At 41.7% G+C, this 19,875-nt stretch overlaps 1 protein-coding gene across 4 annotated transcripts in view; it reads left to right on the forward strand.

Moving 5' to 3' along the window:
- MAST4 (microtubule associated serine/threonine kinase family member 4) overlaps positions 1-19,875 on the forward strand; it is a 221,933-nt gene that overhangs the window by 84,915 nt on the left and 117,143 nt on the right. For all 4 annotated transcript variants that reach the window (XM_081945100.1, XM_081945101.1, XM_081945102.1 and 1 more), the window contains one exon: positions 6,519-6,550. In XM_081945100.1, the coding sequence (XP_081801226.1) occupies positions 6,519-6,550 (32 nt within the window). The remainder of the gene's footprint in view (positions 1-6,518; positions 6,551-19,875) is intronic.

Raw genomic sequence — 19,875 nt, forward strand, 5'->3', positions numbered from 1 at the left:
GGTCACACACTGGACCTTGTTTTCGTATCTGAGCAGTGGACGAGTGATCTGGGAATGGGGGATTTAGTCATCACGCCCCTGTCATGGTCTGATCACTCATCTCTCTGGCTGAACTTCCCTGGCGCTACCTCCCACCGCGAGGAGGCGGAACCAGACTGTCTAAGCTGGTACCGCCCCAGGCACCTGATGGAACCGGATAGATTCCAGACGGAGCTTGGGCCAATACCTATAGCCCTGACCCGCTCCCGGTCGGAGGACCTAGCGGCCGCCTGGAATAGGGCGGCGGCTGGGGCCTTGGACCGGGTTGCGCCTTTGTGACGTCTCCTGCGGCAGCAATCCACCCGGGCTCCTTGGTTTACCGAGGAGCTGAGGGTGATGAAACGCCACAGGAGACGTCTAGAGAGCAGGTGGAGGTCCTCACGCTCCGAATCTGATCGAGCACAGGTAAGAGCCTACTTGCGGACTTACCTTGTGGCATTAAGGGCGGCCAAACGTAGACATTGTGCCGCCCTTATTGCGTCCGCCGATAACCGCCCTGCCGCCCTGTTTCAGGTGACCCGCTCCCTCCTATCACAGAGGACGCGGGGGGCACCCCTGCAGGGAAGAGCAGAGGAGTTTGGGGAATATCTGCAGGACAAAGTCGCTCAGATCCGGAGCGGATGGGCCCCCTTCAGTGGACCGGACGAGCCGTCAACAGCGAGTCTTGAGAGACCACTCTGGGAGGAGTTTGACTCTGTTGCCCCCGAGGATTTGGACAGGTTACGTGGACGGCTGCGACCCACCACATGTTCAATGGACCCGTGTCCCTCCTGGCTGGTACTGGCATCCTGGGAGACGACACGAGGCTGGCTTCTGGGCCTGGTGAACGCTTCGTTGGGTGAGGGATCCTTGCCAACCGCCTTGAAAGAGGCGGTGGTGAGGCCCCTGCTCAAGAAGCCTTCACTGGACCCAACGGAACTAGCTAATTACCGTCCAGTCTCCAACCTTCCCTTTTTGGCAAAGGTTGTTGAGAATGTGGTGGCGCAGCAATTTCCGCGACACCTCGACGAATCCGAATATCTAGACTCATGCCAGTCCGGTTTCCGACCCGGGCACAGCACGGAGACAGCCTTGGTCGCGTTGGTTGATGATCTCTGGAGGGCCAGAGATAGAGGTTGTTCCTCTATCCTGGTCCTATTAGACCTCTCAGCGGCTTTTGATACCATCGACCATGGTATCCTATTGCGCCGGCTGGGGGGATGGGAGTCGGAGGCACCGTTCTACGGTGGTTCGACTCCTACCTCTCTGACCGGACGCAATGTGTGTTGACAGGGGGGCAGAGGTCGACCCTGAGGCCACTCTCTTGTGGGGTGCCGCAGGGGTCGGTCCTCTCGCCCCTCCTGTTCAACGCATATGTGAAGCCGCTGGGGGAGATCATCCGTGGTTTTGGGGTTGAATACCATCTGTACGCTGATGATACGCAGCTGTACATCTCAACCCCAAACCACCCCAACGAGGCTGTCGAAGTGATGTCCCGGTGTTTGGAAGCCGTCGGGGTCTGGATGGGGGACAACAGACTCAAACTCAACCCCTCCAAGACTGAGTGGCTGTGGCTACCGGCACCCCGGTTCAGCCAGCTAACTCCATCGCTGGCCATAAGGGGTGAACAACTCCCCCCTGTGGAGCGGGCGCGCAATTTGGGCGTCCTCCTAGATGCCCGGCTGTCTATGGATGACCATGTGGCAGCCGTGGCAAGGGGGGCGTTCCACCAGGTTCGCCTGGTGCGTCAATTGCGCCCCCTACTGGACCGGGATGCCCTACGCACGGTCACTCATGCGCTGGTGACGTCTCGCCTGGACTACTGCAATGCCCTCTACATGGGGCTTCCCTTGGGACGCATCCGAAGACTACAGCTAGTCCAGAACGCAGACGCGTGGGTGATTATGGGGAGCTCAAGATACTACCACGTGACACCTCTCCTGCGCGAGCTGCACTGGCTACCTGTGGTTTTTCGGGTGCGTTTCAAGGTATTGATTACCATCTTTAAAGCGCTCCATGGCACAGGACCCAGTTACCTGCGGGATCGTATCCTCCCGCACACATACCTATGACCAATCCGCTCTCACAGGGAGGGACTACTACTGGTGCCGTCCACTAGACAGTGCCAGCGGGCGACGCCTAGGGGTAGGACCTTCTCTGTGATGGGCCCAACCCTCTGGAATGACCTCCCCCCCGACATTAGAACTACCACTGACTTCCGTTCCTTCTGTCAAAAATTAAAGACTCACCTCTTTCGATTGGCTGGCCTGGCACATTCTTAGTTTTTACCTCCCGGTGGATATATTTTAATGGATAATTTTGGGTAATATTTTAACTCCTTGGTTATTAGAGTTTTTAATGTACTATATTTATTATTCTATATACAGTCTTGCAACCTCCTCCACCTACGTATTTAATTATTTAACTGTTTTATGTATGTATTTTATAACGCATTTTAGTGACTGTACACCGCCCCGAGTCCCTTTCGGGAGAGGGGGCGGTCTATAAATACGAATAATAAATAAATAAATAAAGTTAACGGGTGCCTGTTATGGGGCAATAGGGTGGTAGCTCCCCCAAACCTTAGGTCACCAATTTTAAGTTGCCTGCACACTGCTCACCTGGGCATTGTGTGCATGAAGGCTTTGGGCCGAAGCTACGTGTGGTGGCCCACGATTGACCAGGAAATAGAAAACTGACTAGCCACCTACCAGCAGTGCCAGCAATCTAGACCGGCTCCCCCTTCTGTGCCCATCAGAGAATGGGACATGCCCGGCCCATTCTTAGGGCAGAACTTCTTGGTCCTTGTAGATGCCTACTCGAAGTGGGTGGAGCTGGCACTCATGCTTTCTACCATTTCTGAGGCCATAATTAGGGTGCTGGGGAGGCTATTTGCAACCCATGGGTTGCCTGACATGGTGGTGACTGACCATGGGCCCCAGTTCACGTCGGCACCCTTCCAGATGTTTTTAGGCCAGCATCGCATACGACATGCCCCGACGGCCCCATTCCACCCGGCCGGAAATGATCTGGCAGAATGAACCGTCCGGCCAGCTAAGGAGGCATTGGGCAGCCTGGGGCCAGGGAATTGGCATGACAAACTGTCCCAATGCCTCCTGGCACAGCATACAACCCCGTGCCCAATCACCAAGCAAAGTCCCGCAGAAGAGCTTATGGGTCATTGGCTCTGGACAACCCTGGACTGGCTACACCCTGGTTATGCAGCAGAGAAAAGCCCCCTCGCAGGCAGCTCCACACGGGCCTTTAATGTGGGAGACCCAGTCTACGCCCAAAACTATGGGGCCAAACCAAGGCGGCTTCCCGGGCAAATCACGCAACTAACTGGACCCTACTCTTATAAGGTCCAGCTCAGTGACGGGCGAATGTGGCGCTGACACATCAACCAGGTCAGACGGCGAGCCACCAGCGCAGCAGACCAACACCCGGTGCAGACCCAATCCTGCCCCGGGGAACTAATATTGACAGAGGCTGCTCCAGCACAGACAGAGTCACATGCGACACCCCCCATCGATGCGTTCTTGTCGCCAGGCTTACCTGAGAATCCGGTCAGTCCCACGGCGGTCAAGTTTCCTGCCGACTCAGCTGCGCAGTCTCTTGATGCTCCACAGGACTCTCCACCAGCGGCTCCTCCTTTGGCCACCGCCCCTGAACTAAGGCAATCTGGGCAGAGCTGACGCCGGTCGGTGTATTTGGCTGATACGCATGTGCTAACTGGGAGGAGAGGGGTGTTAAGTCCTCGAGGCTACGATGCCATTGACTATCATTGCCAGCCCCTGATTGGTTGAGACGCGAGCAGCCAGCTGGCGGGAGAATGCAGCCATTCTATTGATTCAGCGTCTGACAGCTCTAGTATAAAAAGGGCTGTCAACTGTTAAATGTTGCTGTTTGCCGGGTCGAGGTTTGCCTTACATTTTGCCGTGTTATCCTGTTAATAAAGGTTGTGTTAGCTTCAACCTGACTTGCCTCAGTTCCTGCCTGCCTCATTCTCCCTACAGAACATATAGGTGTCTTGTATGCAATTCCAAAAACAATTGGAGCACCACCTGAACACCATCAGTCAATTGCAAAAGGCAGCTGTTCTGACCAGCTCCCTGAACATGACAAACCCTTTCTAGTTAAATCAATGATTCATTTATTAGGAGTGTCAGCAACCCCGGCAAAAAGTTTCTCTTTCACCGCAGGCTAACAAGTCTGTTCTGCAGGGAAATGAATAGTTGTCTGCCACATCTATTCATCTCCGCCCCCTGCCTTTTATCCCCAGGGCTAGGGTGAGGCTTCGCTAGCAGTAGTGGCTCTTGATTCCCAAGGATCAGCCCACAGATTTCCACTGCTCTCCTCTCCTCTGCCTTTTGCGCATCTGTGTGTCAGACACTGATCCCAGCAGTTCCGTTCCTCCATCATCAGCCACCTCCACACCTGGGGGCTGTTGTCTCTCCATCTGAGGGCTGATGGATGGCCCAGGCGCCGCCTCTGTCTCTCTCTTTCTCCACTAGCTCCATTCCCTCTTCCGTCTTGGAGTGCTCAGATTGCCTTGATGCTGACCCTGACTCCCATGCCTCCTCATCTGATTCAGCTGCTGGAGGGGCCTATAGGCCACAACAGCAGCTTGCTTGGTACAGTATACTTTCTGCTGCAATACCTTTAACACCATCAAAGAACACCTGCTTATCCGGGATCCTTGTGAAAGACTCAATAGGTTGATAAAATTCCAGTCTAAACAATTGGCTGTATGACCAGTAATACTAATAATAATGTGCAAAGTATTATCATTAGATGTTAGATAACGGATGAGGGCAGAACAATTTGTAACCTGTCGCTTGCCTAGATAATTCTAAAACTTTAGTTCTACATTCATAAATAGAGGGGAAGTTCCTGACTTTGTTGTGAAAGATCTTGAATAATTTAAAATCCAATGAATAAGTATAGGAGGAGTGTTAAGGATAGGAAGTTTCCCTCCCACTTTCAATAAACGAGGTGCAGATTGCAGCCCTTCCGAGAAACATATCTCTTAATGAGCAATAAATGACACCCGAAAACATGTTCTAATGAAAACAAACTTTAATATGAAAATAAAAATAAATCTCACTATCTAATTGTTACATTCTGGCAAGAGCAATGTTGCCCACCTCCTCCGGCAGGCAAATGAAGATCAGAAGGAAAGTACAAGAATGTGTGATGTATTATGAAACGTGTTAGGAGGCATGCACAGTAAATTATTGTCAGACAAGAAAAACATTTCTACAGTATAACTCAGAATATAAGCTCAATTGACAAACCAATTAACGTAGTGACAAGGAGATTGTACTGTTTCATGGGGTGGTATTTTCAGTCACTTGACTCATCTTCCCGCAGTTGGCAGCTGAGAGGACAAAGGTGTATCTTTCAGTTGGTGATGTTCCCAATATGCAATGTGCCATCCTTCATGGCAGAGACTGAATAAAAAATCTGAAAAGCATTGTAGTTATATCCTTGTCTTGAATAACTGAGAAAATTTAGTGTGACTAGGAACATTTTCCAGGATCCCTGGATCTCAAAGACGCTAGCAGAGCTACATAGGTTTGTAATGTTTATTTCTGGTTTTATTAACTTAACAGACAGGAAGAAGCAAATATATTCCAACTTTATTGAAAGAGTCAAGAAGTTTCATTTCTCCAGCTAATTGTTTTGCATATACCATTTTCTCTCATTCTAGGCAAACATACTATAGCCGTCATGGCAAACCCGTGGCATGGGTGCCAGAAGTGGCATGCATAGCCAAGTCTCCAGGCACACAAACCATTGCCTGTTGCTCTTCCAGGTTCTGGCGCGCTGGCCAGCTGGTCTTTACGTGTACAGGAGTGCTGGAAACCGGAAGAGCCGCCACCCAGTGTGCATGGACACCGGGTGCTCTTCCAGCAAGCACATGTGCTCCCGTTTCAGCACTCTGTGCCAAAAAGGTTCGCCAACAGTGTACTATAGTATAGCAAAGGATTTTTTTCATTTTAGTATTTTTTTTCTCCAAACTTGTGGTTATTATCAAAAACTTTTAAAATATCTTAATGCCAAATAATGTTAACTGAACACATATGTGTTCTTAACATATGTGCACCATGATTCATAATTCTTAGTCATACTCCTGTTTACTGCTCTTGATCTTGTGATATTAATTGTCATTTTACCATTTAGACTGAAGAGTTGACAAATGATTGGGTGGTCTTGTTGCTGATAAATATTTATAAACATTCCCTTATTTCCCAGGTTGTGTTCTTATATGTTTCAATGAGTTTTCACCCAGTATCCATACATTGTAATTAAACTATTCAGTTTATTACCGGTTTATTTACATATTCTGTATTTTGATATTCTTTGTATCTGCAATGTTGTCCTTGGCTAAACCTCAATCCCTGAACTAAAGTAAATAATAACAATAACAATAACCACCAAAGTCTTATTATACTTTTGGGAATTAATAGTAAAATACTCTTTTCCTACTTTTGCAGAAGGAGTTGAGCCTTCCAAGAAGGGGAAGTTTGTAAGTAACCAATGTTTATTTCGATTACGTGTATTCATTATAAAGGCTGTGACAGGTCCTCAGTATGTGTGTGTTATCAGTGACTGATAAACGGGGGCTAAAGGTGGCAGTAGATAGTGGAAATAAAGTTTATACTGTAGTTCTTGCTTTATTCTATTTTTTTTCTTTACGGATATAATGTATCGATCAGGACAAATTATGAAAATTTTTAGATTAAGACATTAATTAAATTGTTTATTCATTTTTATAAAAAAAGTTTCATTATAGCAGTATATAGGTTGTGAATACTTTTCTATGAAGTTTACATCTGTATTATTTTGAAACTCTAGAAAATTGCATAAATGCCACCCAAAATAATAATTTTTACTGGTGCCTATCATATCTTCTAAGAAATTGTGACTGTTAAATATGAAATGGGAAATAAAACAGCTGTTAGTAGTTGCTTTAAAAAAGTCTGCTGCTGCTGCTGAACTTATTAATGAGATTCTAGCTAAAAAACAATATTCTGCTATCTATTGGCGCTTACATAATTTCATCTTATCCCACTCCCATTTATTGCCATTGGCCAATCAGACATTAAATTTGGGAGCAGGTGCATTTTGTGACAATCTTGGTTCAATTAAACATCAAGCAGAATAGTTCATTGAAAATTTGCAAAAATTTTACTTATGAGCTGCAGAAATGTTGGTTGATTAACTATCAACCAACTGCTATCCATGCATATCTCAGATCTTTAGATGTTTTATATAAATAGTGAAACATAATTAATAGTAGATATTTTGGGGGTTTATACCATTGTAGAATGTAATTTTTTAAAGGTGCTAATGATTTTACTTCAACGTTCACACTGTATCTACGTGCAACCTTATGGCCATTGTGGTGAGTTCTATTCCATTTTAAACTTTAGCTAATTGCAGCTCAGATGGGGTTGTTTCCAGTAAATGACCCTTTAAGAAAATTTTGGCTTTTTAATTTATTTTGGGACTAATAGTCCTGAAATTAAAACCATTACAATATTATATTTGTCTATCTGGAAATAGCAAAACAAAAAAAAATGCTGCAAATGACAGATGAAAGTAAATGACAAACGAATTTCCCATCTGTGTCAAGAAAATTCAGTACAGAAAATCTTGAGCTCTTCCATAAGATAGACTGTAATGGCTTGAACAAATTATAGCAAAAATTTAAAATATTGTTATTTTGAGAGCAATTAGCAATGTATAAATTACCCTTGATTGATGCATACTTAATACAAGATCTGTTTTCACTTCCTGGACCAATATTAGAGAAAACTAGTGAATGTAGTACTGTAGTTGCATATCATATTGTCTATGTTACTTGATAGGAATAAACAGATTTTTCTTAGAGAACTAACTATGAAAATACTCAGAAAATTTGAGCTGAACCTTTCATCTATTTTTCAAAACTAGCAGCAAACTCAAGCTGTTGCTATAATGAACTGGTGTTTATGAATATGAACATTAAATATTTCTTTTTAAAATTATTACACCGTAAAATATTTTCCTTGTTATTTATTGAAAAGGTAAATTTGGTCCTTTTTTGAGTCTTTTTTTAGTCATTTGAGATTCTTAAGATTGTTTTAGGAATGTCACATTAAAACACGACAGTAGGCTTTTAAGTCTACAGAGAAGAGTTTTAGGGGGAAATTGTACAACATATTTGGTTTTAATACTGTTACAGCCTTATTTATCATTTGCTACATCTAATTTTAATGAAATATGTCAAACTGTCGTCTATGAAAATATTTCATAGAACCACTTTGTTCTATTATTTTAAGCAGTTTTCACAATTAGGCTACTGCAGGTTTCCGACATAGTAATCATAAGTGTCATTCTGTGTTGGGGAAAAAGTGGCTAATACCATTAAATGAGATGCTGAATACCAATTTCACATATGCAATTCAACAAGAATTATTAAGACATTTTTTTCCCTAAGGTTTATTCTGGCATGTTTCCTAAAAGCCGATAAAGGCTATAATTGATCTTTCCAACAATAATTCTTGAATGTGAATTATTGGATTATTTTAAGGAAGGAAAGATATAATGATAGAAGATATAAAGGAATATTCTTATATTTTTCAAAATGAAATGATGCATGTTTGATACCAGTTTAAGTCCAAATTAAGAAAAATGCGGTTGTCTTAACAAATTTACAGGTTTGAAATTTCAATTCTAATGCACCGATGCAGGAGAGGTCCCTGTGTCAGGAACTCTAGGAGAACTATCATGAGCCATGCAGTCATTGGCAGTGTCACCTGGCATTTTATATATTTATTTATTGTTGGCTTTTAAAATTTCAGTGAGGAAGAGGTGAAAGCAGAGAAGTACTGTTGGCTGAATATTCAGCATTTTCATAATATTCCCACAAAATAGGATTTATCTTATCAAGAAATTAAGCAGTCACTATTTTCTCTAAGCAATTAAGTATTATTTAAATAATAATAAATATCGGAAAAATCAGTTATGATTAAAAGCAAATTTACATTAACTAAATCCTTTGGGAAATAAGTTACTTGAATAAGTTGCTCATTTGTCTGTTCTATGTGTAAGGCAGAAGCCTATTTTGAGAGAATGAATAAACAAAGGCATGTGTGAAAAGATGAAGCACTGGAGTGATCATCTTGATTTTGTAAACAAAATTAAATAAAAAAAACAGGCTTACACAAAATTAAATGCAGTTAAAGAATTATATTTCCAAACATGAGGGAAAGCTCTACAATTTTGGGGTTTGTTTTTTATTTTGGCTGGGGACGCCAACTGAAATAAATTGGATAACGCTTAATAGCATGGCTGTCAAACTTGCCACATCATGTTGCCGTCACCTGACGTTTTGCGATGTTTTTCCCATTTGCGGAACTAGTGTGGGTGTGGCCTGTGCGCAACGAATCCGGCCCACAGGCTGTCAGTTTGACACCTCTGTTCTATAGCTAAAACAGCTGACTATGCTGATCTCCTATTTCCAAGTAGCGTATACAAAAGTACACACAAATATATTTTACTTATAAAGAATATGGATACAGGTAGCCCTCGACAATTAGAACTAGATTTTCAGTTGCTAAGCAAGGCTGTTGTTAAGTGAATTGCACCCAATTTCAAGAGTTTTTTTTTTTTGCCATGATTGTTAAGCAAATCACTGTAGTTTTTAAGTGAATCTTTTAGTCATTAAGCCAGTCCACCTTCTCCTATTGACTTTAGTTATTGAAAGTCTGCTTACAAGATTGCAAACGGTGATCCTGTGACTCTAGAATGTTGAAATCATCATAAATACATACCAGTTGCCAAGTCAAAACTTTTGGTCACATGACCCTGGGGATATTGTATGGGTTGTAGGTTATTTTTTTTAATGCCACTGTAACAAATGGTGTAAGTTAAGGTTTATCTGTATTACAAAGGTTTCTTCAGTCTTAGAATACTTATTTCTGGTCTTGGAGTATTCATCTGGAATGGAGCTTCAGAAATTCATGACTAAAATTTTAGTACCAAACTATTTGTGCAGGCAAAATGTAATAATACATCACAAAGCCCCTCAGTATGTTGCCCATATCTTATCTGCTTAATGTAGTTCTTCCCTACTTAAAGGTTAGCTGATTGCATATTTGATCCTTTATCTCAGCAGTTCTCAACCTGTGGGTCACAACCCTTTTGGAGGTCGAATGACCTTTTCACAGGGGTCGCTAAGACCATTGGAACTCTAAATTTTAGACTCCCCCTCGCGTTCCTCAAAGTCCCCCGTGGAGAGCACTAGAGTCATCACTGGCTGCGCAGAGCGTCGCCGCGGCTCCATGCCGTGGAAAACAGGTGCGTGCATGCACCCCATACCATTACAGCCTTGGAGACTTTGTAATGGCGGGAACTTGTACTAACTCGCCCGGGGTTCTGCAGAAGCTCTCCAAAGCCCTCCGAGGGTACTTCTAGGTACTTTTGAGAGTGAGTGATTAAGTGAGTGAGTGAGTGAGACAATCAGACAGACCAGGGGTGGGTTGCTCCCTCTTCTCTGGTTTGAAAGCGAGTGAGTGGGTGGTTTAGTGGCCCACCTTCTTTGCTAGTTTGGGTGGGTGGAGAAAGGAGGCATGCAATAGTTGAGGGTGAAGTTCCAATCTCCCTTCCCCAAGCATGTCCCATTGTTGCTGGAGCCACTTTTGCTGAATCCGGCGCAGCAGCGGGACTCTTGCCATCACTGAGAGATTCGCTGGCAGCCGCTTCTTGCCGTCACCACCATGCCAGATTCAGCAAAGTGGCTCCAGCAGCAGTGGGACATGCTTGGGGAAGGGAGACCCGGAACTGACTGCCCGAGATTGTGTTTCTGCCGCCGCTGTGAAAATGTCTGTTTTCCAGCTGCAAGAGGGAAGGAAAAAAGCCAGTTTTTGGAAAGACCCTCCCTCCCCCTCCAGAGAGCCCATGCCAAAAGACAGGAGGGCGGCGTGCTGGTTTGAATGTGGGCGAGCAGGCGGTTTAGTGGCCCGCCTTCTTTGCTAGTTCTGGCAGAGAAAGAAAGGAGGCATGCGATAGCCGAATTCAGTGCTGGATTCAGCAAAAGCAGCTCCAGCAACAACAGGACCATTGGGTGGGAAATCCATGCAGAGGGAGGAAAACGCATGCATTTCCCACCCCCTCCATTGGAAATGAGGAAACTGTCAGAGAGAAGAGGGCAGTACACGTCATGTGTGCTTGTGCAGCAGCTGAAGAACAGGGGGCGAGGTGACCACGGTGTGTGTGTGTGTGTGTGTGTGTGTGTGTGTTTGTGTGTGTGTGCGAGAGAGAGAGAGAGAGAGAGAGAGAGAGACAGACAGACAGAAAGACAGACAGACAGACAGAGGCACAGAGAGAGAGGAAGGGAGGGGAGAGACAGAAGCAACAGAGACAGATAGGGGAGGGAGGAGAGAGAGACAGAGAGATACGGAGAGAGAATTACAGAGAAAGACAGGGAGGGAGGGAGGAGAGAGAGACAAAGAGCCACACACACACACACACACACACACACACACACAGAAAGAGACAGAAAGAGAAAGAAAGAAAGGAAGAATTGGTGGCTGTTTTGTTTTTTCTTTCCTTTTTCTCTTTTTAAAAGAAAGGCACTCTTTCCACTTAGAGCCAGGAGCCTGCTCTTAAACTTCCCAGAGGGAATCATGCCTTAAGTAATGGGGGATGACTGACTGGCAAAGTTGAGGTCTTATTTCAAGCTAAATAAGGTTAATCATTATGCTTTAATTATGTTCAATTTATAACAATAAAATAAAAACAATAACAATAAAAATACATCCTGCATATCAGATATTTACATTACGATACATAACGGTAGCAAAATTACAGTTATAGAGTAGCAATGAAAATAATTTTATGGTTGTGGGGGTCACCAGAACATGAGGAACTGTATTAAAGGGTCGGAGCATTAGGAAGGTTGAGAACCACTGCTCTATCTGCATACTTGATCCTCTATTGCAGGGTGTCAAATTCAATTTCATTGACGGCCGCATCAGGGTTGTGTTTGACCTCGGGGGGCCGAGTAGGCATGGCCATGGGCATGGCCACTCAATATTCCTTTTGTCGGTGGCACCTGTGGTGGCCCGAGCACTCTGCCAGTGAAAACAGATGTCAGGCAGGCCATGCATAGCCGTCCTAAGCTCCATTTTCACTGGCAGAGGCACTGCAGGCCGGTCCTTTGCTGTTTCCAGGGCAGCCCCATCGGCTAGATCTGGCCACAGGCTTTGAGTTTGACACCCCTGCTCTATCGGCATACTTGATCCTCTATTTGCTATGGAATATGCCATCTCTCCCAATTATCAGTCTCAAAGATTAATACTGTTCAGGTAATTTTTACTATAATATTTTTGTTTTATGTTTTAAATATATCTCAATTGATAATGGAAATAAATTAATATTTCTGAAGCAAAAATATTAGCATGAAATTCAGTGTGACAAAAACTATTATTTTCTGTAATCATATTGTCTAGTAATAAATTGCTCCTTACTTTGTATGTAGCAGAATATAATAAAAGTGAATGTGAATCAATATGTCAGAAATCCATACCAAATTGAAAACTGTAGGTGGGAACTAAAGAAGGAACACAATAGATTATACTGTACATTCTGCATTTCTCAAGTCACCCCCTTTTTGTGTAGTAGGCATGTTTTTGAAAAGGTGTCTCATAAAAGAAGAGAGAGAGAGAGAGAGAGAGAGAGAGAGAGAGAGAGAGAGAGAGAGAGAGAGAGAGAGAGAGAGAGAATACTCTGTAGGTAAAAGGTCTCCAGCAATTGTTAACAAGAATGAATAGATGAAACTCATAAAATTCAGTAGAGAATATCAAGCAGATATAGATAAAAAAAGAAATAAACCTCCCCATCTTTATGTGATATTTCAAAGATACTTTCTCAGTATATTTATATGTTTGAAGATGGTGTATGCTTATAGACCTTTTTCACCTTTTGCATTGATCTGTTGGTCCTTTCATCTTTAAAATGTTCATTTTTTTATTGTTTACTAGCACGGTGATAAATTGTGGTCAGTAGACAAAAATACTAGGAAGATTAGGTAGGAAAATATATGTAATTAATATGAAAAAATTAGGTGATAGGATATTTGATAAAAGATTTTAATATATTATTAATATTGGAATCTCTCTTCCCCCACCTCTCTCGTGCAGTTCTGTTTGGTAGAAAAAGGACCCAGTATATATTAGAATATGTTTGACTATATTTTCTAGGAACAATTCTTACTTACCTTAATACATTCACTAATGCACATATTACGTTTCATACCTATCAAAATATTACTTTCAAATCAGATGCTAGTTTTTTAGTATGCTTCTTTGTCAAATATGATTTGTTATGTAAAGTTCCATTTGCATATAATAATTTTAAATACTTTTCAATTATTAATCTAATATTCAATAGTACTTCAATTTTATTGTGGCAGTAGTATTCAAAACTTTTTATTGTAAATGTTCAATTAGTTTGTTAATTTGCAGTCTATTAAAAATACTTGAATTAAAAACTTACTTTTAAAAGTAGCATACTTTCAAAAATATGTTTCAATTCATATATTTGTAGATATCAACCGTTACTTCTTTTTTTATGGAAATAAAATGTGGTCCCTATTAAGAAATTGATTCTGAAAATCGTTTCATTTATTGTGTGAAAATACCAATCATGAGTTGTACCTAGATTTAATGAAACTTAATGTAATAATAAATATTATAAAACTTGGTATATTTAAAAACAGTTACTAAAATCTAATGTTAGTACTTGTTTTGTGTCCGTGTATTTTAAACTGTTTTTGACAGTAAATATTAAAGTCCGTTATTACGAGTATGTCAGTATATTGTATAAATCTTATAGTTGGTAACATGCGAACAACAGTGTATTGGCATGCAAAGTAATCCCTTGATAGATAATCCTAGTTTAAATGGATATTGTGAACATACTTGGAGAAGAATTGGACATGAAAATGTAGCATACTGGCCAATTATGCCAAAATCGTAACAGTGTACAGGGAATGTTGCATTTTGTAATGTGCCTACAGAAAAAGAATGAGGATTGAATCATAAAAAAATGAATGGAGAATGAATGGCTAGAGAAAGATTTAGAAAGTTATGGTTGGATGGAGATTCTGAAAAATGAGATGTTGGAAATATTTGATGTTTGAGGAAATATTTAGTTTCCTTTTTAATATGATTTGGCAATCTTACCTAGTAAAAGCATCTATGGTACTAACTTATGGCTATGGTAGCTAAAGAAGGAGAAAAGACATAGTTTCTTAGCTGACAGATCAATACGTTTTTCCGTAAAGAATTTCTAGTTTTTATGTAAGAAAAGCAAGGTTTTCCCCCCAATAATCACAGTACTTTGAGTTATACACCTTTGAAGTTCGTAAGTATTTTCTCCCCTTATTTTATGCAGCCCTCAATGAATTTGAGTTTGACACCCCTGTTCTATACCATTCCTGAGAGATGGCTGTCCAGTGTCTTAACAGTAGAGGAGTTGAAATACAAGATGTTGCCCTGTCAACTCCAGCGTGCATGCATGCACTGGCCAGCTGATTTTAGCCTTCATTTTTGGCCATTTTTCACCCTCCGGAGGGAGAAAAATGGCCCTACAGGCAACCCAGAAGTTTGGGAATGTTTTCACCCTGCCCAGGATCCTAAAAATACTCTGGAGCCTGGGGAGGGCAAACAACAGGTCCACCGTGCCATCACGTGCCAAAAGCGTGGGGAAGGGCAAGGGGCACAACCCCCCACGCCCCCCTCGCTTTTGGCATGCGATGGCAAAACGGTTAGCTATCACTGGACTAGATGATCCAGCAAAGCACTGCTAATGTTCTTATGTTATTTGGTGCTTTGCTTTCTCATCTGTTTGTTTAAATATTTTATGTAGTAAATAAGATAATTTAAAATATTTACAATCCATCCGATATCCCTTGATCTTAGAGCAAGCTATAATAACAAACCATTAAAATAGATTTGAAATATATCAATCATAATTAACACTGTGATTAATAAAATTTAAAAATTTGGGTTTTTAATCTGGTTCTGAAATAACATTAGAGTATCATTTTGGCTTGTAGGGAAAATATCATTTCATCAGTGGGCATTAGACCTATTTTTTAATTGAGCTTAGCCTATAAGAACAGAATTTTGCAAATCTGAGTGTCTTATAGTTCTTTACCTTCTATGTATTTTGGAGAATCTTCTGAATTTTTATTCTTAACCACCTATTTCCCTCACAATTATCTCATTGTTATGGCCTTAAAAAATGTTTCCACGACTTTGCCTAAGTATTGGTATTACATAGCTCTATCAAGATCAGCTTCTTTACTTTCTATAGTGGATAGAAGGATTGAAAGATAGTCAGGCAGAGAGCACAGTGATAGCGAAATGCCAGCTTTTAAGGAAAACACAGGATGGAAAGAGCCTGGAGCATATACAGCTCGTGGCCAACAGAGAGTACAGAGTCTGGCAGGTGTGACTTCTCAGAACTGTTAAAACTGTGGCATCAAATTCACCACTTTGAATAGCTGCTTGGAAAAGAACTGTGTGCATTGTCACCCATTTTAGCTGTTTTTATTACCGAGCTGCTGTTGCCCAGTATTGAGCAGGTAGTTCCAGACACATATAAGAGGATGAAAAACCTAAATTTGCATCTGGTTGGGTGCTGTTTCTTGGGGGCAGTCTTGCTAACTGATGTGCCATCAAAAGCTGGTTGACTTCCCCAGAACGAAAACCTTGGCAACAGCAACCTCTCCCATCGGTTTGTTTATTGCAATAGATTAAGTGTGTGTGTGTGTAAGGGGGGGGGGCAAGACTATTTTATTTTGCTTTGTTCCAAATATGGCAGAAGGAATAAGAGCAGGGGGAAAATAGGTTAGAGTTTTCTTGGTGACCAGGTTTGCAAATATCAGTAGTGGTAGATGTGGTTGTGATAGAGGGAAGCAGGGACGTGCGGTCAGGGGAGGCAGAGCCTCACCTCTCATCATGAAATAATAATATATAATAATAATATCCACGAGGGAGTTTCATAAGAGGAAGAGGAGGGAGGAGGAGGAGCGTGTGCGGGGCGGTGCCAGCTGTGCAACCGGCAGAGGCAGGAGGGTTCTCAGAAGTGCCGATAACCTTCCTGCCTCCTCTGTACTTTGCGCGCTCCTCGCGACTGCAATAGATGTCCAGAAGTGGCAGGGGCTTGATGACATCGCCGCAGCTGCCATGCACGGACGGACGGAGGTAGCCAGAGTGGCGCCAAGGCAGTCCGGCGGACGAGCGACCGAGGATCAGGCTGCCTGATCCTCCATCACTCACTCGCTCGCTCTTTCATCCACTCGGACCCCTCGGCGCCACTCTGGTTACCTCCGTCCGGCCATGCCCAGCGGCGACGTCATCAAGACAAAGTGGCTTGGAGGCAAAGTGCTTTTCAGTGCTTTTCTGTGCGTCTGGCGTTTAGGTAGATAGCCGGATGTCCTAAACGCCAGACGCTCAGAAAAGCACTGAAAAGCAGCTGCTGTTGGGGATCGCGCAGCGCGAGCCGGCAGAGCACACTCAGGAAGGCGGGGAATGGGATCACGTGTGCTGGAGGATGAGGCAGCCTCAGCCTCCAGCACACGTGGTCCCATTCCCCGCCTTCCTGATGACATCACCACCCTCACCAGCCATAAACCTCACCGCACGTCACTGGAGGGAAGGTACTGAAAAAGATTGGGGCAGGCAGGTTGGTAGGATAGAATATGAAAACAAAAAATCAAATCAGTTGGAGAACCAGAAGTCTTTCCCATCCTTTGGAGAATGATTTGCAACATCTCCTCAAAGATTCAGGAGCAGTGCTCATTGGATAAATAAAACTTTTGCAAGTTGCAGAGGATCTTGTAAAAAGCTGAAAATAACCTAGGGCCAATTTTATCATACATGATTGTTAAAGTTTATGAAGCATAAAACATACACATTTCTGATTTTTAGCTGCTTTAAAAAAAATCTTTATATAGTACTTGTATCTTTGTTTATAACATCCTATCCTCACTAGAAACCCGGTGAAAGGCATGCCTGTCTTCATTCTTACCCTCTTTTGTTCTATAATAGGAAAGATAAAGTAACACTATAACATGCCACTCTAGTCTTCCTCATGGCCACATTAATGTACATTCCTCTGGTTCTTGACCCATAGTAATCTATGCTGGTGTAATTTGCATTACCCCAATGGCTGAATTATAATTTGCCTTCCCAACTGTTCTTAGAGATTTATTATTGCAGGGCAAATTAAGGGAATCGATTACTGTACTGTATTATCCTAGATTTGCTTTCCCTCCCTTTTTGTGATACCAACTGGTATGAAAAACTATCCCCTTAAACTGGTATGGATGGTGCTGCTACTGGTGTTCAGTATGGCACATCCTCCTATCCTGCCTTCTCTCAGATCCTTTTGGTTCCTTCCTTGTCTCTGCCTTTCTCTCATCCTTGCAGTGTCCCAGAGCAACGTATCCTACCAACCTGCCCACACCGATTTTTTTCAGTATCTTCCCTCTCTCACAACCACATCTACCACCACTGATACTTGCAAACCTGGTCACCAGGAAGACTTTCAACCTTGATTTTTTTCCTGCTCTTATTTCTTGTGCCATATGTGGAACAAAACAAAACAAAATAGCCCTGTTCCATTCCATTAATTGCTTCCCTGTTGAACCTCCGCTGAGCACATCTTGTTGTTTGAATGAGGTTATTTAGAAAGATGACTTATTTGAATCACAAATAAGGAATTTCGACATCCTGCATCACTCTCTAAAACTTTAACCTGCTGCATGTGAAGAGAAAGAGCAGACCTTATCTTCCTATGATTTCCTCAGAGCTAACACTTATTTGATAAGATTGTGACGTCTGTTAGCTCTGTTAAAGAGTAATCTTTTTACTGCACTTTTCTTTTTTTAAAAAAAAAATCTAATAGTTTTTGTGGCTCTTTGTCCTCTAACATGAAAACCGTTTGTGTCAAGCAATGCTTGCTAGAACTTGGAAATGAGTAGCTTGATATTCAAATTGGAAGCGTTCTTGCTGCTAGCTAAATCAGTGCACTGCACTTGGTGGCTAATCTAGACGAAAGCAGCTGACATTTTTTCATGACAGCTAGAAGTGGAAGGACCCAAATTTACAGAGCTTCCTCCCCCAAGAGTTTGTTAGACCATTCCTTTATAATGGCTCATTTGGGCTCTCTGTCATCACCAGGATGCTGCCACTGAATGTTTGTCATGGTTACAGTAGAATGTGTTAACCTAACAGCCATGAAAGCCCAACGGGAAAGGCTGCAAATTCCAGGGCTGACCTTGGAGTAAGTATTGTCTGCCTTTTAATATTTTAATGCTTTCTGCATGGCACTAGCTTATTTTACATGTGTTTATGCTGACAGGCTGAAAGCACTGCAGCTTTAGGTTGCAGGAACATTTTCAAAATGTACTGCAGTTGCTTTAGCTTCAACTGTGTGTCTCTAAAGCAGCGATATTGCAGGATATTTTAAACGCTACTGCATATTTAAATTGGCTGTATGTGAATGCATGAATCTGGGCATCATAAATGTATTAAGAGAGACCATCCTTCTGTAGGCCATGATGATCCTTTTCATCCTCCACCCCCCCCCCCCAGTTACTATTTGTTTATCCAAATGCTGCATTTTTTGAAAGCCCCCCCCCCCTTCCCGGTGAATAATAGAGAGCTCTGTAAGAAATTAGAGCAGAAGAGGAATGCTATTTGTGAAAAATCATTAAATATGATCTCTCTCTCTCTCTTTTTTTAATGGGCAGCAGAATATTCTTGAACTATATTGTATCGTGACATTTTTGTTTGGTATTAGAGACTTTAAGCTAAATATATTTGGCTGGGTAAAAAATATTTGCTTACTATCTTCTAGAAATGATAGATTTATTTGTGTGATTCTAGCTTCCATTTAAAAAACAGTTACATACATATATTCATAGTGCATTATAGACCATGATGGCTATCTCTGTCAAAAGTATATTTCTTCTATTTAAACAGCCAAAACTTAGATTCATTTAATTTTGAGTTTCAAAATTTACTGCATGAGTATATAACTATATGCATATGTGCATATATACACAAATAAAACATTATCTTAAGATTTCACGTTGGTAGTGATTGGATACAGTACATTTTAAATATCAGTTGTGTTACTGTGCAAAAAGAACAGGTTTTCTCTTGTTTAAGCTATTTAACCATAGGCTATTGAATGAATTTTGTGTATCTAGAGACTATTGCATATATTCCTGCTGTTACATGCAGTATCAATTTCTTTGAGTTATAACTAATGAAAAGTAATACTCCTTTAAAGAGGATATTCTGCTGGCTTTTATATTTCAGATAACTGTATTACAAACCATTGATTTTAAATGTATTTATTTATAATGGCTCTAATTTTATATCAGTTTATTGAAGAGTAAGTCTTCAATACTTCTGTGTATGGATTAATAAAATTCTATTGTAAATAATATTTGGAAAGAATTTATTGCAGCATGGTTTATTGGTTACATATTAATTATATGTTTATAATTTTAGACACTTGCTACTTGGGGCAAACTTTAAATTTCTTGGGAGGAAGTGTTCATTCCCAACTTAATTTTCTATCCCAATACGTATAAGTAAATCAGTTTATTAATAGACATTTTAAAGCATCTAATCTCAAATTTTAATACAAAAGTTTACTTGGTAAACTTTAGAATTTTAAACAAAAAATGGATCTCAATCGTTGTATATTGTATATTTTTCATTAGGTTGAAACAATCTTATAAGAATTGATGTTCTCCTTGCAAACTTCCATTTCTTGTTA

This window comes from Natrix helvetica (assembly GCF_964273705.1).
Source record: "Natrix helvetica genome assembly, chromosome: 2".
NCBI classification, from domain to species: domain Eukaryota; kingdom Metazoa; phylum Chordata; class Lepidosauria; order Squamata; family Natricidae; genus Natrix; species Natrix helvetica.